This window comes from Protomyctophum parallelum (assembly GCF_964188405.1).
Source record: "Protomyctophum parallelum genome assembly, chromosome: 11".
Lineage (NCBI taxonomy): Eukaryota > Metazoa > Chordata > Actinopteri > Myctophiformes > Myctophidae > Protomyctophum > Protomyctophum parallelum.
In genome coordinates, this window is record NC_139707.1 from 45686957 (window position 1) to 45702364 (window position 15408).

The 15408-nt window shown below is 43.8% G+C and overlaps 1 protein-coding gene across 1 annotated transcript; it reads right to left on the reverse strand.

Annotated features, from left to right (window-relative positions):
• Positions 1-1414: 1414 nt before the first annotated feature.
• Positions 1415-14710, reverse strand: LOC310867034 (kelch domain-containing protein 3-like; the record flags this gene model as incomplete). Its single annotated transcript, XM_083776827.1, has 2 exons — positions 1415-2175; positions 14566-14710. 2 exons carry the CDS (start codon positions 14708-14710, stop codon positions 1415-1417), a joined length of 906 nt encoding a protein of 301 aa, XP_083632953.1.
• Positions 14711-15408: the final 698 nt, after the last annotated feature.

The window sequence follows — 15408 nt, forward strand, 5'->3', positions numbered from 1 at the left end:
TGGGGGGTGTAGAACACTCCCTGTGGGGGTGTAGAACACTCCCTGTGGGGGGGGGGTGTAGAACACTCCCTGTGGGGGTGTAGAACACTCCCTGTGGGGGTGTAGAACACTCCCTGTGGGGGTGTAGAACACTCCCTGTGGGGGTGTAGAACACTCCCTGTGGGGGGTGTAGAACACTCCCTGTGGGGGTGTAGAACACTCCCTGTGGGGGTGTAGAACACTCCCTGTGGGGGTGTAGAACACTCCCTGTGGGGGTGTAGAACACTCCCTGTGGGGGGGGGGGTGTAGAAAACTCCCTGTGGGGGGTGTAGAACACTCCCTGTGGGGGTGTAGAACACTCCCTGTGGGGGGGGGGTGTAGAACACTCCCTGTGGGGGTGTAGAACACTCCCTGTGGGGGGGGGGGTGTAGAACACTCCCTGTGGGGGGTGTAGAACACTCCCTGTGGGGGTGTAGAACACTCCCTGTGGGGGGGGGGTGTAGAACACTCCCTGTGGGGGTGTAGAACACTCCCTGTGGGGGTGTAGAACACTCCCTGTGGGGGTGTAGAACACTCCCTGTGGGGGTGTAGAACACTCCCTGTGGGGGGGGGGGGTGTAGAACACTCCCTGTGGGGGTGTAGAACACTCCCTGTGGGGGGTGTAGAACACTCCCTGTGGGGGTGTAGAACACTCCCTGTGGGGGGGGGGGTGTAGAACACTCCCTGTGGGGGTGTAGAACACTCCCTGTGGGGGTGTAGAACACTCCCTGTGGGGGGTGTAGAACACTCCCTGTGGGGGTGTAGAACACTCCCTGTGGGGGTGTAGAACACTCCCTGTGGGGGTGTAGAACACTCCCTGTGGGGGGTGTAGAACACTCCCTGTGGGGGGTGTAGAACACTCCCTGTGGGGGTGTAGAACACTCCCTGTGGGGGTGTAGAACACTCCCTGTGGGGGTGTAGAACACTCCCTGTGGGGGTGTAGAACACTCCCTGTGGGGGTGTAGAACACTCCCTGTGGGGGTGTAGAACACTCCCTGTGGGGGTGTAGAACACTCCCTGTGGCGGGTGTAGAACACTCCCTGTGGGGGGGGGGGGTGTAGAACACTCCCTGTGGGGGGTGTAGAACACTCCCTGTGGGGTTGTAGAACGACACTCGCACCTCCCATGACCATGGCTGATCACCCTATAAAGCGATGATCTGATTGGCTGAGCAAAGTACATATTGAAGCTGAAAGTGACGACACAAATTGTGATTGGCCGGAATGAGGCGATGTATGGTGATCAGAGCGCCCCTCATTTCACGTGGGTGTGATTTTTATTCTTCATTTTAACCTATCATTTGTTTTCTGTTGGTAGTCATGGCTGCCTCCTATTGGCTGTTGCTAGTCATGGCTGCCAGTTCCTATTGGCTGTTGATAGTCATGGCTGCCAGTTCCTATTGGCTGTTGCTAGTCATGGCTGCCAGTTCCCACCTGATGTTGTGTGTGAGTTCAGACTGCTCCAGACCGTACTGAATAACTGCTAGCTTACATAATGTCTTGAGGCTAGGACTGAAGTCTAAGACATACAGGTCACCTGGTCTGTTGTCTGTTCCGAAGAGGATGATACGATCTCCCACCATGCAACAACAACAGCACGTATTCATACTATGTGGACGTTTCCCTTTGGGCTCAACCTTCTTCCAGGAGAAGGTCTCTGGGTTGAATTTCCACAGATCATTGAACTGTTCTCCGTAGCCGTAGCCACCAAATACGTACAGCTCTCCATTGTAGGTAAAGGCTGAATGATTCCTCCGTCCTACTGGAAGAGGATGTGTAGAAGGTGTGTTCATCCAGACGTTGGTCTCTGTGTCAAACACTCTGATGGTGTTGTAGTGCTGACCCCCACAGCCCCCACATACAAACATCTTTGTCCCGATGATGGTGGCAGAGTGACAGCATGAAGCAGGAGGTGGAGTTCCTCTGGTGTTAATTAAAGACCAGACCATTGAGTTGGTGTCCAACTTGTAGATGTCATTAGTGGTTGCAGAGGGGGTGACTCCTCCATGGATAAAGATAACCTTCCCCAAGACACAGGCTGAGTGGTAGCTCCTCCCCTCTGGAACGGTCCCAGAAACCTGTGGTTTGAACCATGTGTGGGCGTCGACATCAAAGGCATAAAGCACGTTGCAGTAATCATAACCTTGTTTAGTACATCCTCCCCAGACGTAGACAGTATATTCAATCAGCACAGCTGTGTGGCCCCGGCGTCTGGAGGGAACCTCAAGGTGGCGCTCTCCTCTTCCAGGGGTCACTGGGATCAACTTCCTCCAGGTCAAAGACACTGTGTTGAAGACGTGCACATCAATGTGACCCTCTTCACCTCCAAAGGAGTACACACAGTGTCTCACTGTCACAGCTCTCGGATTGGCTGTTCCTGGTCCTCTCAGACGCACCGCCCAGCGTAACATTACTCACAGAAACACCACAGTGGATCAATCCTATTGGTCAATGGTATCCTATTGGTCAATGGAATCCTATTGGTCAACGGTATCCTATTGGTCAATGGTAACCTATTTGTCAAGGGTATCCTATTGGTCAATGGTATCCTCTTGGTCAATGGTATACTATTGGTCAATGGTATCCTATTGGTCGAGTCCTGATGTGTAAATGCATGGAATATTCTGCGTCTTCACTTATATTCGTTCAGAGACACAAACACCACGCAAAGTTTGTCCAATCCGTGAAGCCGATGGTTTGGGTTGACCAATCAAGGAAGAAGATGCCCGTTGATCTCAGTGGTATGGTAAATTGATCGCCATAGCAACTAGGGCTGAGGAAATGTCATGTGTGACCTACTATGGTCATACATATCAATTACAATTTCGGCATTTATCAGACGCTCTTAATCCAGAGCGATTTACAATAAGCAAGAACAAAAAAGCATGGCATACATCACATAAAAACATTTATCATGAAACATGCGTAAGCTAAGAAAGTAACAGTGGATTATCTATATAATTAAACTATACATATAAACTATACATACCGGTACTGTACTATTCATATATACTATGAAGTAACATGACTACACAAAATGCAATTCTAGTGCTGTCTACATAACATGCTATAAGTCTGTATCAAATGCTATCTAAGTCTACAGAAATCCTATCTAAGGGGGTAGGGTAAGTGCTATGGGCCATGATGGAGTCTGAAAAGGTGGGTTTACAGACTACCTCGGAAGATTGGGAGTGAGTCTGTAGTTCTGATTATGATAGGAAGTGCATTCCATAGTTTTGGAGCCAGAAAGGAGAAGAGTTTGGGACGTGTGGAGCGTTGTCCCGGCGTTTTTAGTGAGGGTACTTCCAGCTTCCCTGCGTTGGCTGATCTGAGTGCGCGTGAGGGTTTGTAGGGTTCGATTATACTTACAAGATATGGGGGAGCCATATCTTTGGTTGCTTTGAATGCCAGCATCAGAGTTTTGTATTCTGTGCGGGCAGCGACCGGGAGCCAGTGGAGGGAGCGGAGCAGGGGGGAGACGTGTGAGAATTTTGGCTGGTTGAAGATCAAGCGAGCTGCGGCATTTTGGATCAGTTGGAGAGGCTTAAGTGCACATGCCGGTAGCCGAGTAAGGAGGGAGTTACAATAGTCCAGTTTTGACAAGACTGTTGTCTGGATTAGGAGCTGGGCTGAATCCTGGGTGAGGAACGGTCTAATTCGTCGTATGTTATAGAGTGTAAACCTACAGGATCGAGTGACAGCTGTGAACGAGAGCTGACTGTCCAGGACAACACCGAGGTTCCTGGCTGTTTGGGTCTGAGAGGCTAAATGTCATAAGATGGTGGTCCGTGGCTCAGATGGGTCTGAGAGGCTAAATGTCATCAAATGGTGGCCCGTGGCTCAGATGGGTCTGAGAGGCTAAATGTCATCAAATGGTGGTCCGTGGCTCAGATGGGTCTGAGAGGCTAAATGTCATCAAATGGTGGCCCGTGGCTCAGATGGGTCTGAGAGGCTAAATGTCATCAAATGGTGGCCCGTGGCTCAGATGGGTCTGAGAGGCTAAATGTCATCAAATGGTGGTTCTGTGGCTCAAATGGGTCTGAGAGGCTAAATGTCATCAAATGGTGGTCCGTGGCTCAGATGGGTCTGAGAGGCTAAATGTCATCAAATGGTGGTCCGTGGCTCTGATGGGTCTGAGAGGCTAAATGTCATCAAATGGTGGTCCGTGGCTCAAATGGGTCTGAGAGGCTAAATGTCATCAAATGGTGTTCCGTGGCTCAGATGGGTCTGAGAGGCTAAATGTCATCAAATGTTGGTCCGTGGCTCAAATGGGTCTGAGAGGCTAAATGTCATCAGATGGTGGTCCGTGGCTCAGATGGGTCTGAGAGGCTAAATGTCATCAAATGGTGGTCTGTGGCTCTGATGGGTCTGAGAGGCTAAATGTCATCAAATGGTGGTTCCGTGGCTCAAATGGGTCTGAGAGGCTAAATGTCATCAAATGGTGGTCCGTGGCTCAAATGGGTCTGAGAGGCTAAATGTCATCAAATGGTGGTCCGTGGCTCAGATGGGTCTGAGAGGCTAAATGTCATCAAATGTTGGTCCGTGGCTCAAATGGGTCTGAGAGGCTAAATGTCATCAGATGGTGGTCCGTGGCTCAGATGGGTCTGAGAGGCTAAATGTCATCAAATGGTGGTCTGTGGCTCTGATGGGTCTGAGAGGCTAAATGTCATCAAATGGTGGTTCCGTGGCTCAAATGGGTCTGAGAGGCTAAATGTCATCAAATGGTGGTCCGTGGCTCAAATGGGTCTGAGAGGCTAAATGTCATCAAATGGTGGTCCGTGGCTCAGATGGGTCTGAGAGGCTAAATGACATCAAATGGTGGTCCGTGGATCAAATGGGCCTGAGAGGCTAAATGTCATCAAATGGTGGTCCGTGGCTACTAACAAGTTGGGTTAAAACTTAAACATGCAATCTGTTTAGATCTTTTCCATGTTTTGTGAGATTAACCCATTTTGGGGGAGGAAACCCCTTTTGGTGTTTTCAGTATTATGTTTAGCTATTGAAAAATAGCAGATCTACAAGCTCATAGCGCAGCACCGAGTGCCGTGCTACGAGCTTGTAGGTCTGCTATTTTTGAAAAAGTCTTTGAATATAATGTTCTTTCAGAACGTTTTTTAACTCTTCTTGCTTCTTCTTCTTCTTCTTTGCTTCTGAGGGGTTCCTGGAACAACGTATTTCAGATGGGGGTCGGTGGCCAATATAATAAAATATCATTTTTGGGGTCCTGAAAAATATTGAGCACCACTGATACAGAAACATGAGGTATTTCTGAAAACTGTTAAGTTAAATCACTATTTCTCTCGACATCTCAATTGTGATATTTTGGTATACAAGTGGAATACATGATTGCGCCAGTCCAATGAAGAACACTCGCCATTACAGAGAATTGTTGCCGGAAAGAACATAATTGTTAAATTGCATACTTCATGACCCACAAAAAACATGACGTTTATGCACAGCAGAGCATTCAGGGGGACAGGATGAATGTCGGAGGCGGTGGTGGAGGAGGTGTTCAATCAATCGTATAGACCATTTTTATACGTTTGTGGGGCTTGTCCTCTTAATTCATTCATATTGGCACGAGATTTCCAAAGAAATAAGGATCTTTATAGAATCTGATGGCTCTTTTGTCACACACTATTCTTGGGTAGACTCCCAGATAAACTCATCGCTCAGGATAAATAATGTCTATGAAGTTGCTTTTCTTTTGGGGAGGGATAGAAATCCATCACAGGTTAATGGCTGCAGGCGGTCTCGCCATCAGAGGATTATTAGAATCGCAATACAGTTCTTGGCTCTAAATTGTACGGGTATACAGTACTTGAGTAGATGTACTTATAGTTACTTTACACCAGTGATTATGCCACAAATAGGAACAAAACCTCAGAAGGATTTGAGACGACTTTCATAATCCAGACGATTGTGTTTCTCCCACAGCCTATTTTATGCTTAACCCATTCTGAACGGGAACCCATTTTGGTGTCAGCATCATGTTATGCTTTAGCTTTTGAAAAATAGCAGATCTACAAGCTCATAGCGCGCCACCGGGTGGCGCGCTACGAGCTTGTAGGTCTGCTATTTTTGAAAAATCGAAGAACGACTGACATTTTTAGAATCTGATCTCAGGTCAGAATGGTGTTAATCAGACCAGTGTGTGTCCAGTGGAAACCTCGTATGAATCTGATCTCAGGTCAGAATGGCTTAATGGTGAATTTTAAAGGTGTAATGTGTTGATTCCGGTGTAGTACAGTACAGTACAGTAAGGGCATGATAAATGTGTGTACTGTACTGTAGATAGAGATTAGCACTGAGCGACCTGGAGAGGCCGCGTAAAGCCCTACTTTGTCGTAGTGCCAAGTGTTGCACGGCAAAAATAGCCAAACGACACGCATAGCAACACATTATGATTAGCTAGTATAGATCTAATAAAGTAGACAGAAAATGTTTTGAAAATCTGCAGCTTTCTGCGCCCCAAAATGAAAAGACCTGGAAACGTATCTGTGTCACCTTATCTTTTTAACCACTTCAAACATTATTTTAAAGTTTAGCTATTGAAAAACGGCAGATAAAGCTCATAATAGTGTGGCACCGATTGCCGCGCTATACGCAAACACAAGCTTGTAGATCTGCTTTTTTCTTTTTTCTTTTATCGAGCAAATCTTATAATAATGAATTGCATTTTCATAGCTCAAAGCGCTTTACAATGGTTCATTCATTCATACATTGGGAGGTGAAGGTTCATTCATTCATACATTGGGAGGTAAAGGTTCATTCATTCATACATTGGGAGGTGAAGAGGCGAACAGTCGACGCCAGCGTCCTCACTTCCCCACACCGACGGTGGCGAGCTCACACCGACCCACTCATTGATTAATATAATGTAATATATTCTTTCACAGCAAACGTTTTTATCTGTTGCTTCTGGAGGGTCCCTGAAACAGAGAAACAGATGGAGGTTGGTGTGCCAATGAGATATAATTTCTGGGGTCCTTGGCATGAAATAGTTTGAGTAGAATCTGGTCTCAGGTCTCAACGGGCTCATTTGCGTCACTGTGGTGTGTGTGAGTGTGAGTGTGAGTGTGAGTGTGAGTGTGAGTGTGAGTGTGAGTGTGTGTGTGTGTGTGTGTGTGTGTGTGTGTGTGTGTGTGTGTGTGTGTGTGTGTGTGTGTTAAAAACAACATGGTGTGTGAATGCCTATATTATTCAGACCACAGCAGTCTTCTGGTTGGCTGCTGCTCTCTCAGTGTCTAGTAGGGGTGTTAACGATAGTAACTGTATCGAAATATCGATTTTAATTTAACATTTTTAAGTATATTATCGATATGTAAACAGCAAATATCGTATCACATCGTTTGACTTTGTACCGTTTTGCAATGGAAATAATCGGTATCGAATCGCTTTGCAATGTAAATGATCAATTTAAGTACTTTAGTATTAGTCCAGTACCTGCCTGTAGACCCTATCGCAATTTGGTGTTGGGGGAATTTCTCACTTGAACTGAGTCAATGGGCGCCAGTCACGAATGGCGCAATGGCCACATCAAAAATGGCCACCATCGGCTATGATGAAAATCCAACCTTTTTGTTTTTTTGTGTTTAAGCACATGTAAAACATTCATTTTGACTAATTGTGGTGTGTGGAATTCATTTCTGATATTGTTTTGATGATTTGGGGTGATCTTGACCTTGAAAGGTCATAGTCAAGGTCATTTTGCTATTCCACAGACCTTGGCCATAACTTGTCCATTTTTAGGAGTAAGAACAGGAACAATAAGTCTATTTCAACTAAATCTGACTCTTAAAATTAATTTCTGATATTGTTTTGACCATTAGGGATCATCATGTTAATGTAATTTTTTAATAATTCGATTATGATTCTTTAGTCGCTTTTATTATATATTTTCATGATTTGTTTTCTTTACATAAACAAAATACATGGGCATGAGAAAAACAACAACAGCACCATATGTGCTGTGTGAATAAGCCCATTGTACAAAAGACTCTGTCCATGGCCCAAATGAGCCAATTCATTGCTATGGCAACCCCATAGTGGAGGATATTAAGTCAATATATCATAAGAATCGTTCACTTGATGGTACAAGCACCAAATTTGGTACACAAGTGCTTCAGAACCTCTCTCAGAAAAGTACGATGTCCACTTGAAAAAACTAAATGGCCACCATTTCTCAAGATGGCCGCCAAATGAAAAGGGCCTTTTGTGGCGGTTCTGGACAACCGTGGGTCCGACCAACTCGAGACCGGGCACTGCACTCCCTGTGGGTGTGTGGAACGTGTATGTCGAATTTGAAGTGGGGCGAACGGTTCTCGAGTTACGTGGATTACATACGTACAGACACACACAGAATTTGTGCAATTAGCAGATCATTAGAACGGTTGTTCGCTTGGTGATACAAGCGTGACATTTGCCGTGAACATTCCTTTGGTCAACTCTTTAACTTTTTAAACCGAGCCATCCAAAAATCCAATATGGCGGTGATATTTCAAGATGGCCAACAAAATTAGACTGGTTTTGCATTTCTGCATATATTTGGCTATACCTTTGTGATGTACTGAACCATACTGTATAATACTGTACGGCACTGTAGGGCACCATACTGTACCATACCGTACCTTACTGTATGGTATCATACTGTACAATACTGTACTGTACTGTACTGTACTGTACCGTACTGCATGGTACCATACTGTACCATACTGTACCTTACTGTATGGTATCATACTGTACCTTACTGTACTGTACGGCATCATACTGTACTGTACCATACTTTATGGTATCATACTGTACCATGCCGTACCGCACGTTACTGTACCGTACTGTACTTTACAATACTGTACTGTAACATACTGTGGTGTACTGTAGAGTACCGTGTGTGTGTGTGTGTGTGTGTGTGTGTGTGTGTGTGTGTGTGTGTGTGTGTGTGTGCACGCACAGGGAAAAGGGGAGGACCCCTTTTGGTTTTGTTTTCTGCATCTTCCTCTGTGACCTGCCACCTTCATGTCATCTCTCACAGGATCCTTAAACCTCGTCTTTGGCCATCCTCTTACCTGGCAGCTACATCTTCAGCATCCTTCTCCCAATGTACCCTCATCCCTCCTTTTCACATGTCTAAACCATCTCAACCTCACCTCTCTTGCTTTATCCCCAAACCTTCTAACCTGGGCTGATCCTCTAATTCAGTAATTTCTGATAATGTCCTTCCTTTTCACTCCTAATGAGAACCATAGCATCCTTAATTCTGCCACCTCCAGCTGTGACTCCTTTTCATCTGTGCCACCGTTTCCAACCGTACGGCATGGCTGGTCTCACTACCATCGTATACATCTTCCCTCTCACTGGTAGCCTTCTGTCACAAATAACTCCTGACACATATGTCCCATATTCTCAATACACTGGCTTCACTTGCTAGAACATTTCCATCTCTATACTCACCTTAACCTGTTACACTATACTGTCTACTGTCTGGTCAATTGGTACAAATACTTTTCTCCCTCCCTCACCATCTCTCTTTGCACTTACTGTACATCTCATATACTTTATCTTAGCCCTGACCACTAATCTTAGCCCACACCACCTGACATCACATCTCTCTCTTACCCATCATCAACAAAAAAAAACCCAATGGGCATTGCCCATTGACATATATTCAAGTCTGTGTGTGTCTGTACATCTGTAATCCACGTAACCCGAGAACCGTTTGCCCCACCGACTTCACCGAATTCGACACACACGTTCCACACACCCACAGGGAGTGCAGTGCCCGGTCTCGAGTTGGTCGGACCCACGGTTGTCCAGAACTGCCACAAAAGGCCCTTTTCATTTGGCGGCCATCTTGAAAAATGGTGGCCATTTAGTTTTTTCAAGTGGACGTACTTTTCTGAGAGAGTAGGTTCTGAAGCACTTGTGTACCAAATTTGGTGCTTGTACCATCAAGTGAACGATTCTTATGATATATTGACTTACCTCCACTATGGGGTTGCCATAGCAATGAATTGGCTCATTTGTACAATGGGCTTATTCACACAGCACATATGGTGCTGTTGTTGTTTTTCTCATGCCCATGTATTTTGTTTATGTAAAGAAAACAAATCATGAAAATATATAATAAAAGCGACTAAAGAATCATAATCGAATTATTGAAAAATGACATTAACATCAATAATTCAATGACAGGATGATCCCCAATGGTCAAAACAATATCAGAAATTAATTTTAAGAGTCAGATTTAGTTGAAATAGACGTATTGTTCCTGTTCTTACTCCTAAAAATGGACAAGTTATGGCCAAGGTCTGTGGAATAGCAAAATGACCTTGACTATGACCTTTCAAGGTCAAAATCACCCCAAATCATCAAAACAATATCAGAAATTAATTCCACACACCACAATTAGTCAAAATGAATGTATTACATGTGCTTAAACACTAAAAAACAAAAAGGTTGGATTTTCATCATAGCCGATGGTGGCCATTTTTGATGTGGCCATTGCGCCATTCGTGGCACTATGGCGGACGAGCACCTCGTTGATTTTTCATGTCTAGGGACCCATTGACTCAGTTCAAGTGAGAAATTCCCCCAACACCAAATTGCGATAGGGTCTACAGGCAGGTACTGGACTATATGATTAGTATTAGTATTTTGCAATTTTAAGAAAATAAATAAGATGGGTTTAATTACTTTTCCATTCTATACACAGTAGTTATCAAATATCTATCACACATTTTGTGTATTCTCTGCATTCATGTCAAGGCGTGGGTTTGTCCATACCGTATGGGCTCCATTTACGTCAACGATAAACCCCTTATCCCTAAACTTCTTTGCCTTTTTTTTTTTTTTACAATTTGCAAGACATTTTTTGAATAGTTAAAATGGCCAGTCTACAAGCTCACAATGTAGCTTGGCTAGTTTTTCTTCAAAATAGTAAAAGGCAAAGCAGTTTAGGGATAAGGGGTTTAGCGGTGATGAAAATGGAGCCCTATATGTGTTCAGATACAATGTCCATCCATTTGTCAGCCTACAAAGCTCAGAAGATCCCACACATAAATGAGGCTTTACTGCTGACAGTGTGAGGAGAAAACAAATCCCCCCCCCCATGACAGGGGGCATTCTGGGCGGGCACCCATTTTGGTGTTAGCATCATGTTATGCTTTAGCTATTGAAAAACAGCAGATCTACAAGCTCGTAGCGCGCCACCGAGTGGCGCGCTACGAGCTTGTAGGTCTGCTATTTTTGAAAAAAATCAAAGAACGACTGACATTTTTAGAATCTGATCTCAGGTCAGAATGGGTTCATCAGACCAGTGTGTGTCCAGTGGAAACCTCGTATGAATCTGATCTCAGGTCAGAATGGGTTCATCAGACCAGTGTGTGTCCAGTGGAAACCTCGTATGAATCTGATCTCAGGTCAGAATGGGTTAAATGCCTTGATAGTATCCATTGTGAAAATAGTTACAGGTCTCATCTCGTCTGGTCTCTCTAGTCTAAATGGTCCTGTACGTACATGACAGCAAACAACAAACACTGCCTATAAAGAATTGTCCTAAAATATATATATATATAATAATAATAATAATATTAAGTAGTTCCAGTCATTTTGTGGGGGCCACAGGGGTCCAAGCATTAAACGTAAATGAATCCTAAAACAATAGCGTAATTTGTATTGTTGACATGTTTCTAGTACCATATAGTGCAACTTTCGTTGCACAACATGACCAGAACTACTTAATATTTCACCAAAACCAGAGCAGAACTCCCACCACGGGACTCAACCAATCAGAACCAGAGCAGAACTCCCACCACGGGACTCAACCAATCAGAACCAGAGCAGAACTCCCACCATGGGACTCGGGCAATCAATAAATACAGTTGCAACTGCTATATTAATGGGAAGTATTTCATACAACTTAAGTTCAAAAATTGTGAACTATCCCTTTAAGCCTCCAGGCAGGGAAATCATGGATTACACCAAATATGAAGCTCACGGTGGCTACATCATAGATATTATAAAAACAAATGCAGTCATGACAATACATTACAATACAATAAAAAACAAGACAAACACACAAACACAAACAACAAAGTTATTAATACAAGTACAACAGTACATGCTTTCGCTCAAGTGACTACTGACCAATCACAGCGGGTCTTTTCCGGGACTTATGCTACTGCACGCGGAAGCTGCTCATTGAAGGCAAAATGCTTCGCAAGGAATCTCAGGAAAATTGTGCCTTCAATTGTGACATGAGGCTCAGAGCCGGAAAGCTATGTTATACTGTATAGTCCTTACCCGTTGTGAGATATTTCCCCCCCCCCCCCTTGTGGCCGTGAAGGGTACTGCGCCCGGGTGCGTTTGTAATTGACTAATACATTAATTAATAATCATTAATGTGTCAAATCGAAAAAAGGGCTTTGTTACGCCCTCCGTTTGCATATATGTGACCAACTCCAGCAAAAAATGCCTCAAGTCGATTTTTACAGATTACAGATTTTTACAGATTATTAAAGTACAGAATGTAAGCTTTCATATGATGTATCATTCAATGAAATTGGATAATAATTGAAGGAGATATGACCATCTAAAACTTGTTTAAACAAATACCCCAAAGCAGAGAATAAGCCTTTCAAAGTATCCTGACATTTTGCACCTCTGGAAATGGGGGAACAATAGATCCTTGGCTACACCCCTAATGTCTTGCATAATCACTCCCCCATCCACTAACCACTCCCCCACTAGGTTAGCTGTCAATGACAGCTAACCTAGTGGGGGAGTGGACACTCAAGTACATGAGTACTTGAGTTAAAGTAAAGAAATATAGGACTGAAGTTGTTTAGTGTATGTTTTGTAATAATACAATCTAAAAAGTAACTAGTAGGCTAACAGAGTTTTCAATGGATATAGGATATGTAGTTTTACACCAATGCTGTTACATGAAACAAAGGGCAGAAGAATGAGATATTACACCTTAGGCTTTCATAAACAAAAACTTTTATTTGTCCAAACTTTGAAAATACAACATGCACAATAAAGTGGCCATAATAATGGTAATAAAAGGTACAGTAAAAGTATGCACAATAAAGTTGCACTATTTTCAATAACATAATAATAGGCCTATATAAAATAAAGTGGCTGGTATTTTGTTGAATATTTTCAACAACAAAAAATAAAGTGTCTTTGTTCAGTCACAGTGCAACACAAAAAAATAAAGTGTCTCATATTGTCTTTGCATGTGTCAAGTGTGGAAACTATTCACAAGCAGCACTATTTTCAACAACAAAAAATAAAGTGTCTTTGTTCAGTCACAGCGCAACACAAAAAAATAAAGTGTCTTTGTCTTTGCATGTGTCAACTAACACCGGAATTTCTTCTTCTTTGGCGCAGTGGACTTTTTTTCTTTTGGTGCTGTTGCAGGTTTGGGGTGTGTATCGTTTGGTGCTGTGGATGTTGGTTTGGGGCACGTGGTGTCTTGTGCATCATCACGACAGAACTTTCGGATTTCCTCACTTGAAAGCAACTTCAAACTGTAGTCTTTGTGTCCAGGGTGTCGTCCAGGCAGAGAGATGGCATGGATTTCTGCATAGTTTGTGATGAATGTCAAGATCCGTTTTATGTCATCACTAGACAGAAACTTCTTGTGTGTCCTGGGACCTTTCTTCTTCTGGCGTGAAGATATACCATTCTCCTTGTAGTGTTTCACAAGGGCTTGGAGAAGGGTTTTGCTGATCCTGGACAAAACGACATAAACACTTTGTTACAAACTAACCCAACAAAATAATTGTAGGCAATACGCAAATGCCTATAGTACAGTGTAAAGCCTGGTTTCTATTTACTGTGCAAGGCTACATCCGTTCTAAAGCCCGCCCATTGTATCCGCTAATAATTTCCACGCATACATACAGGCACACAAACTGCTTCCGTATCCTCTCCATACCGGATGTTTTACTACTACGGGCTAACATCAGTATTATTTAACAGGGCAAAATAGTGATCCTCCGTCCGCACATAGTTGAGCAGCGCCTACTGCCACATAGTGATCCATACATACATACTGGCGTTATTCACACACACACACACACAATGTTACAGTAACAATACATAAGTATCAATAGCATAGATTAGACTGTAACTCACCCATAGAGAAAGAGAAATGTAGCACGGCAAACCACGACGGTGTTAACCATGTACGTGGATCGGGTGATCATTCGCTTCCCGTTGCATTGCTTTGTGCGTTGTGTCAATTCGGAGTCATTCGTGCACGTCTTTATAATTCCCATGAGAAACATGTCTTTCTGATCCTTCGACAAGGCTGCCATTTCCATCCGTGTATCGCAAATCATTTCTGGGTCAAGTTTTTGACTGCAAGACAAAGGCTCATGCTCTGAATTCTCCTTTCTTCTTTCTTGGCATCGGCAATTAAAGTTTCGTATTTTCTCAAGTTCTACTGGTCGATCGGTGTCCACTGCAACATTCTCAACTTCTGGTAACTGTAACAGCGATGCAATGCCTACATGCACCCCTCCTGGAGCAGCGTTTCCACCCGTCTCCTTGTCCTGGTCATCCTCGTTGTTGTCAGAACACACGCTGGTGTTGACTCGATCAAAAACTGTGTCATCGTCGTCGTCATCTCCATCAGATTCATCCTCTGAGTCTGACCGACACTCAGGGCCGTGTATAAAAGCCATAATGAAATCATTCAAAACGCCATCATCTGCTCCTCCATTCAATGCCAGGACCAGACGCGCTGCAGAAGAGTTACTAGCCATCTCGAGTTGAATAATAACTGACACTGTTTACAATACAAACACATTGACAGTTACTGTCACAGCTGTACTTATGGGCGACGCCCAGACCGTGAAACCTGAGACAAAGACATTCCTGAGACCAATCGGAACAGACATGCAAATCTTGGGAGAGCACTTCTCCGCCCCCCAAACTGCGTTAGTTTTCACAAATAAAACAAGCACAGTTTGACTGATAAATGTATACATTTCATTTGCCCAAATGAATAATCTGTTGGAACGAAAACCTTCTTCAACATTCAAACTGTGTTAATATGAAATTAACGAAAATCACATAAATAAAAATAAAAGGTTTTATTTCGACCATTTCGACCATTTCATTCTGCCGACATGAGGCACATTCTGTTGGCCTGGGTCACATATGGTCAATGCCTGTGTGAAAAGTGGGAGTGATTGGTGCAGGCAGTAAGGAGTTACGGCACTGTTTCTGACAGACACACACACACACACGGACAGACATTCGGTTAATTATAGTATGATGTCTATGGGTATGGGCTATATAACATAATGCCCCTGGTTGTTATTGCAATTCAATTATATACATTATGTGTGTGCATTATAACTGGCAGTGAAGATGCTAA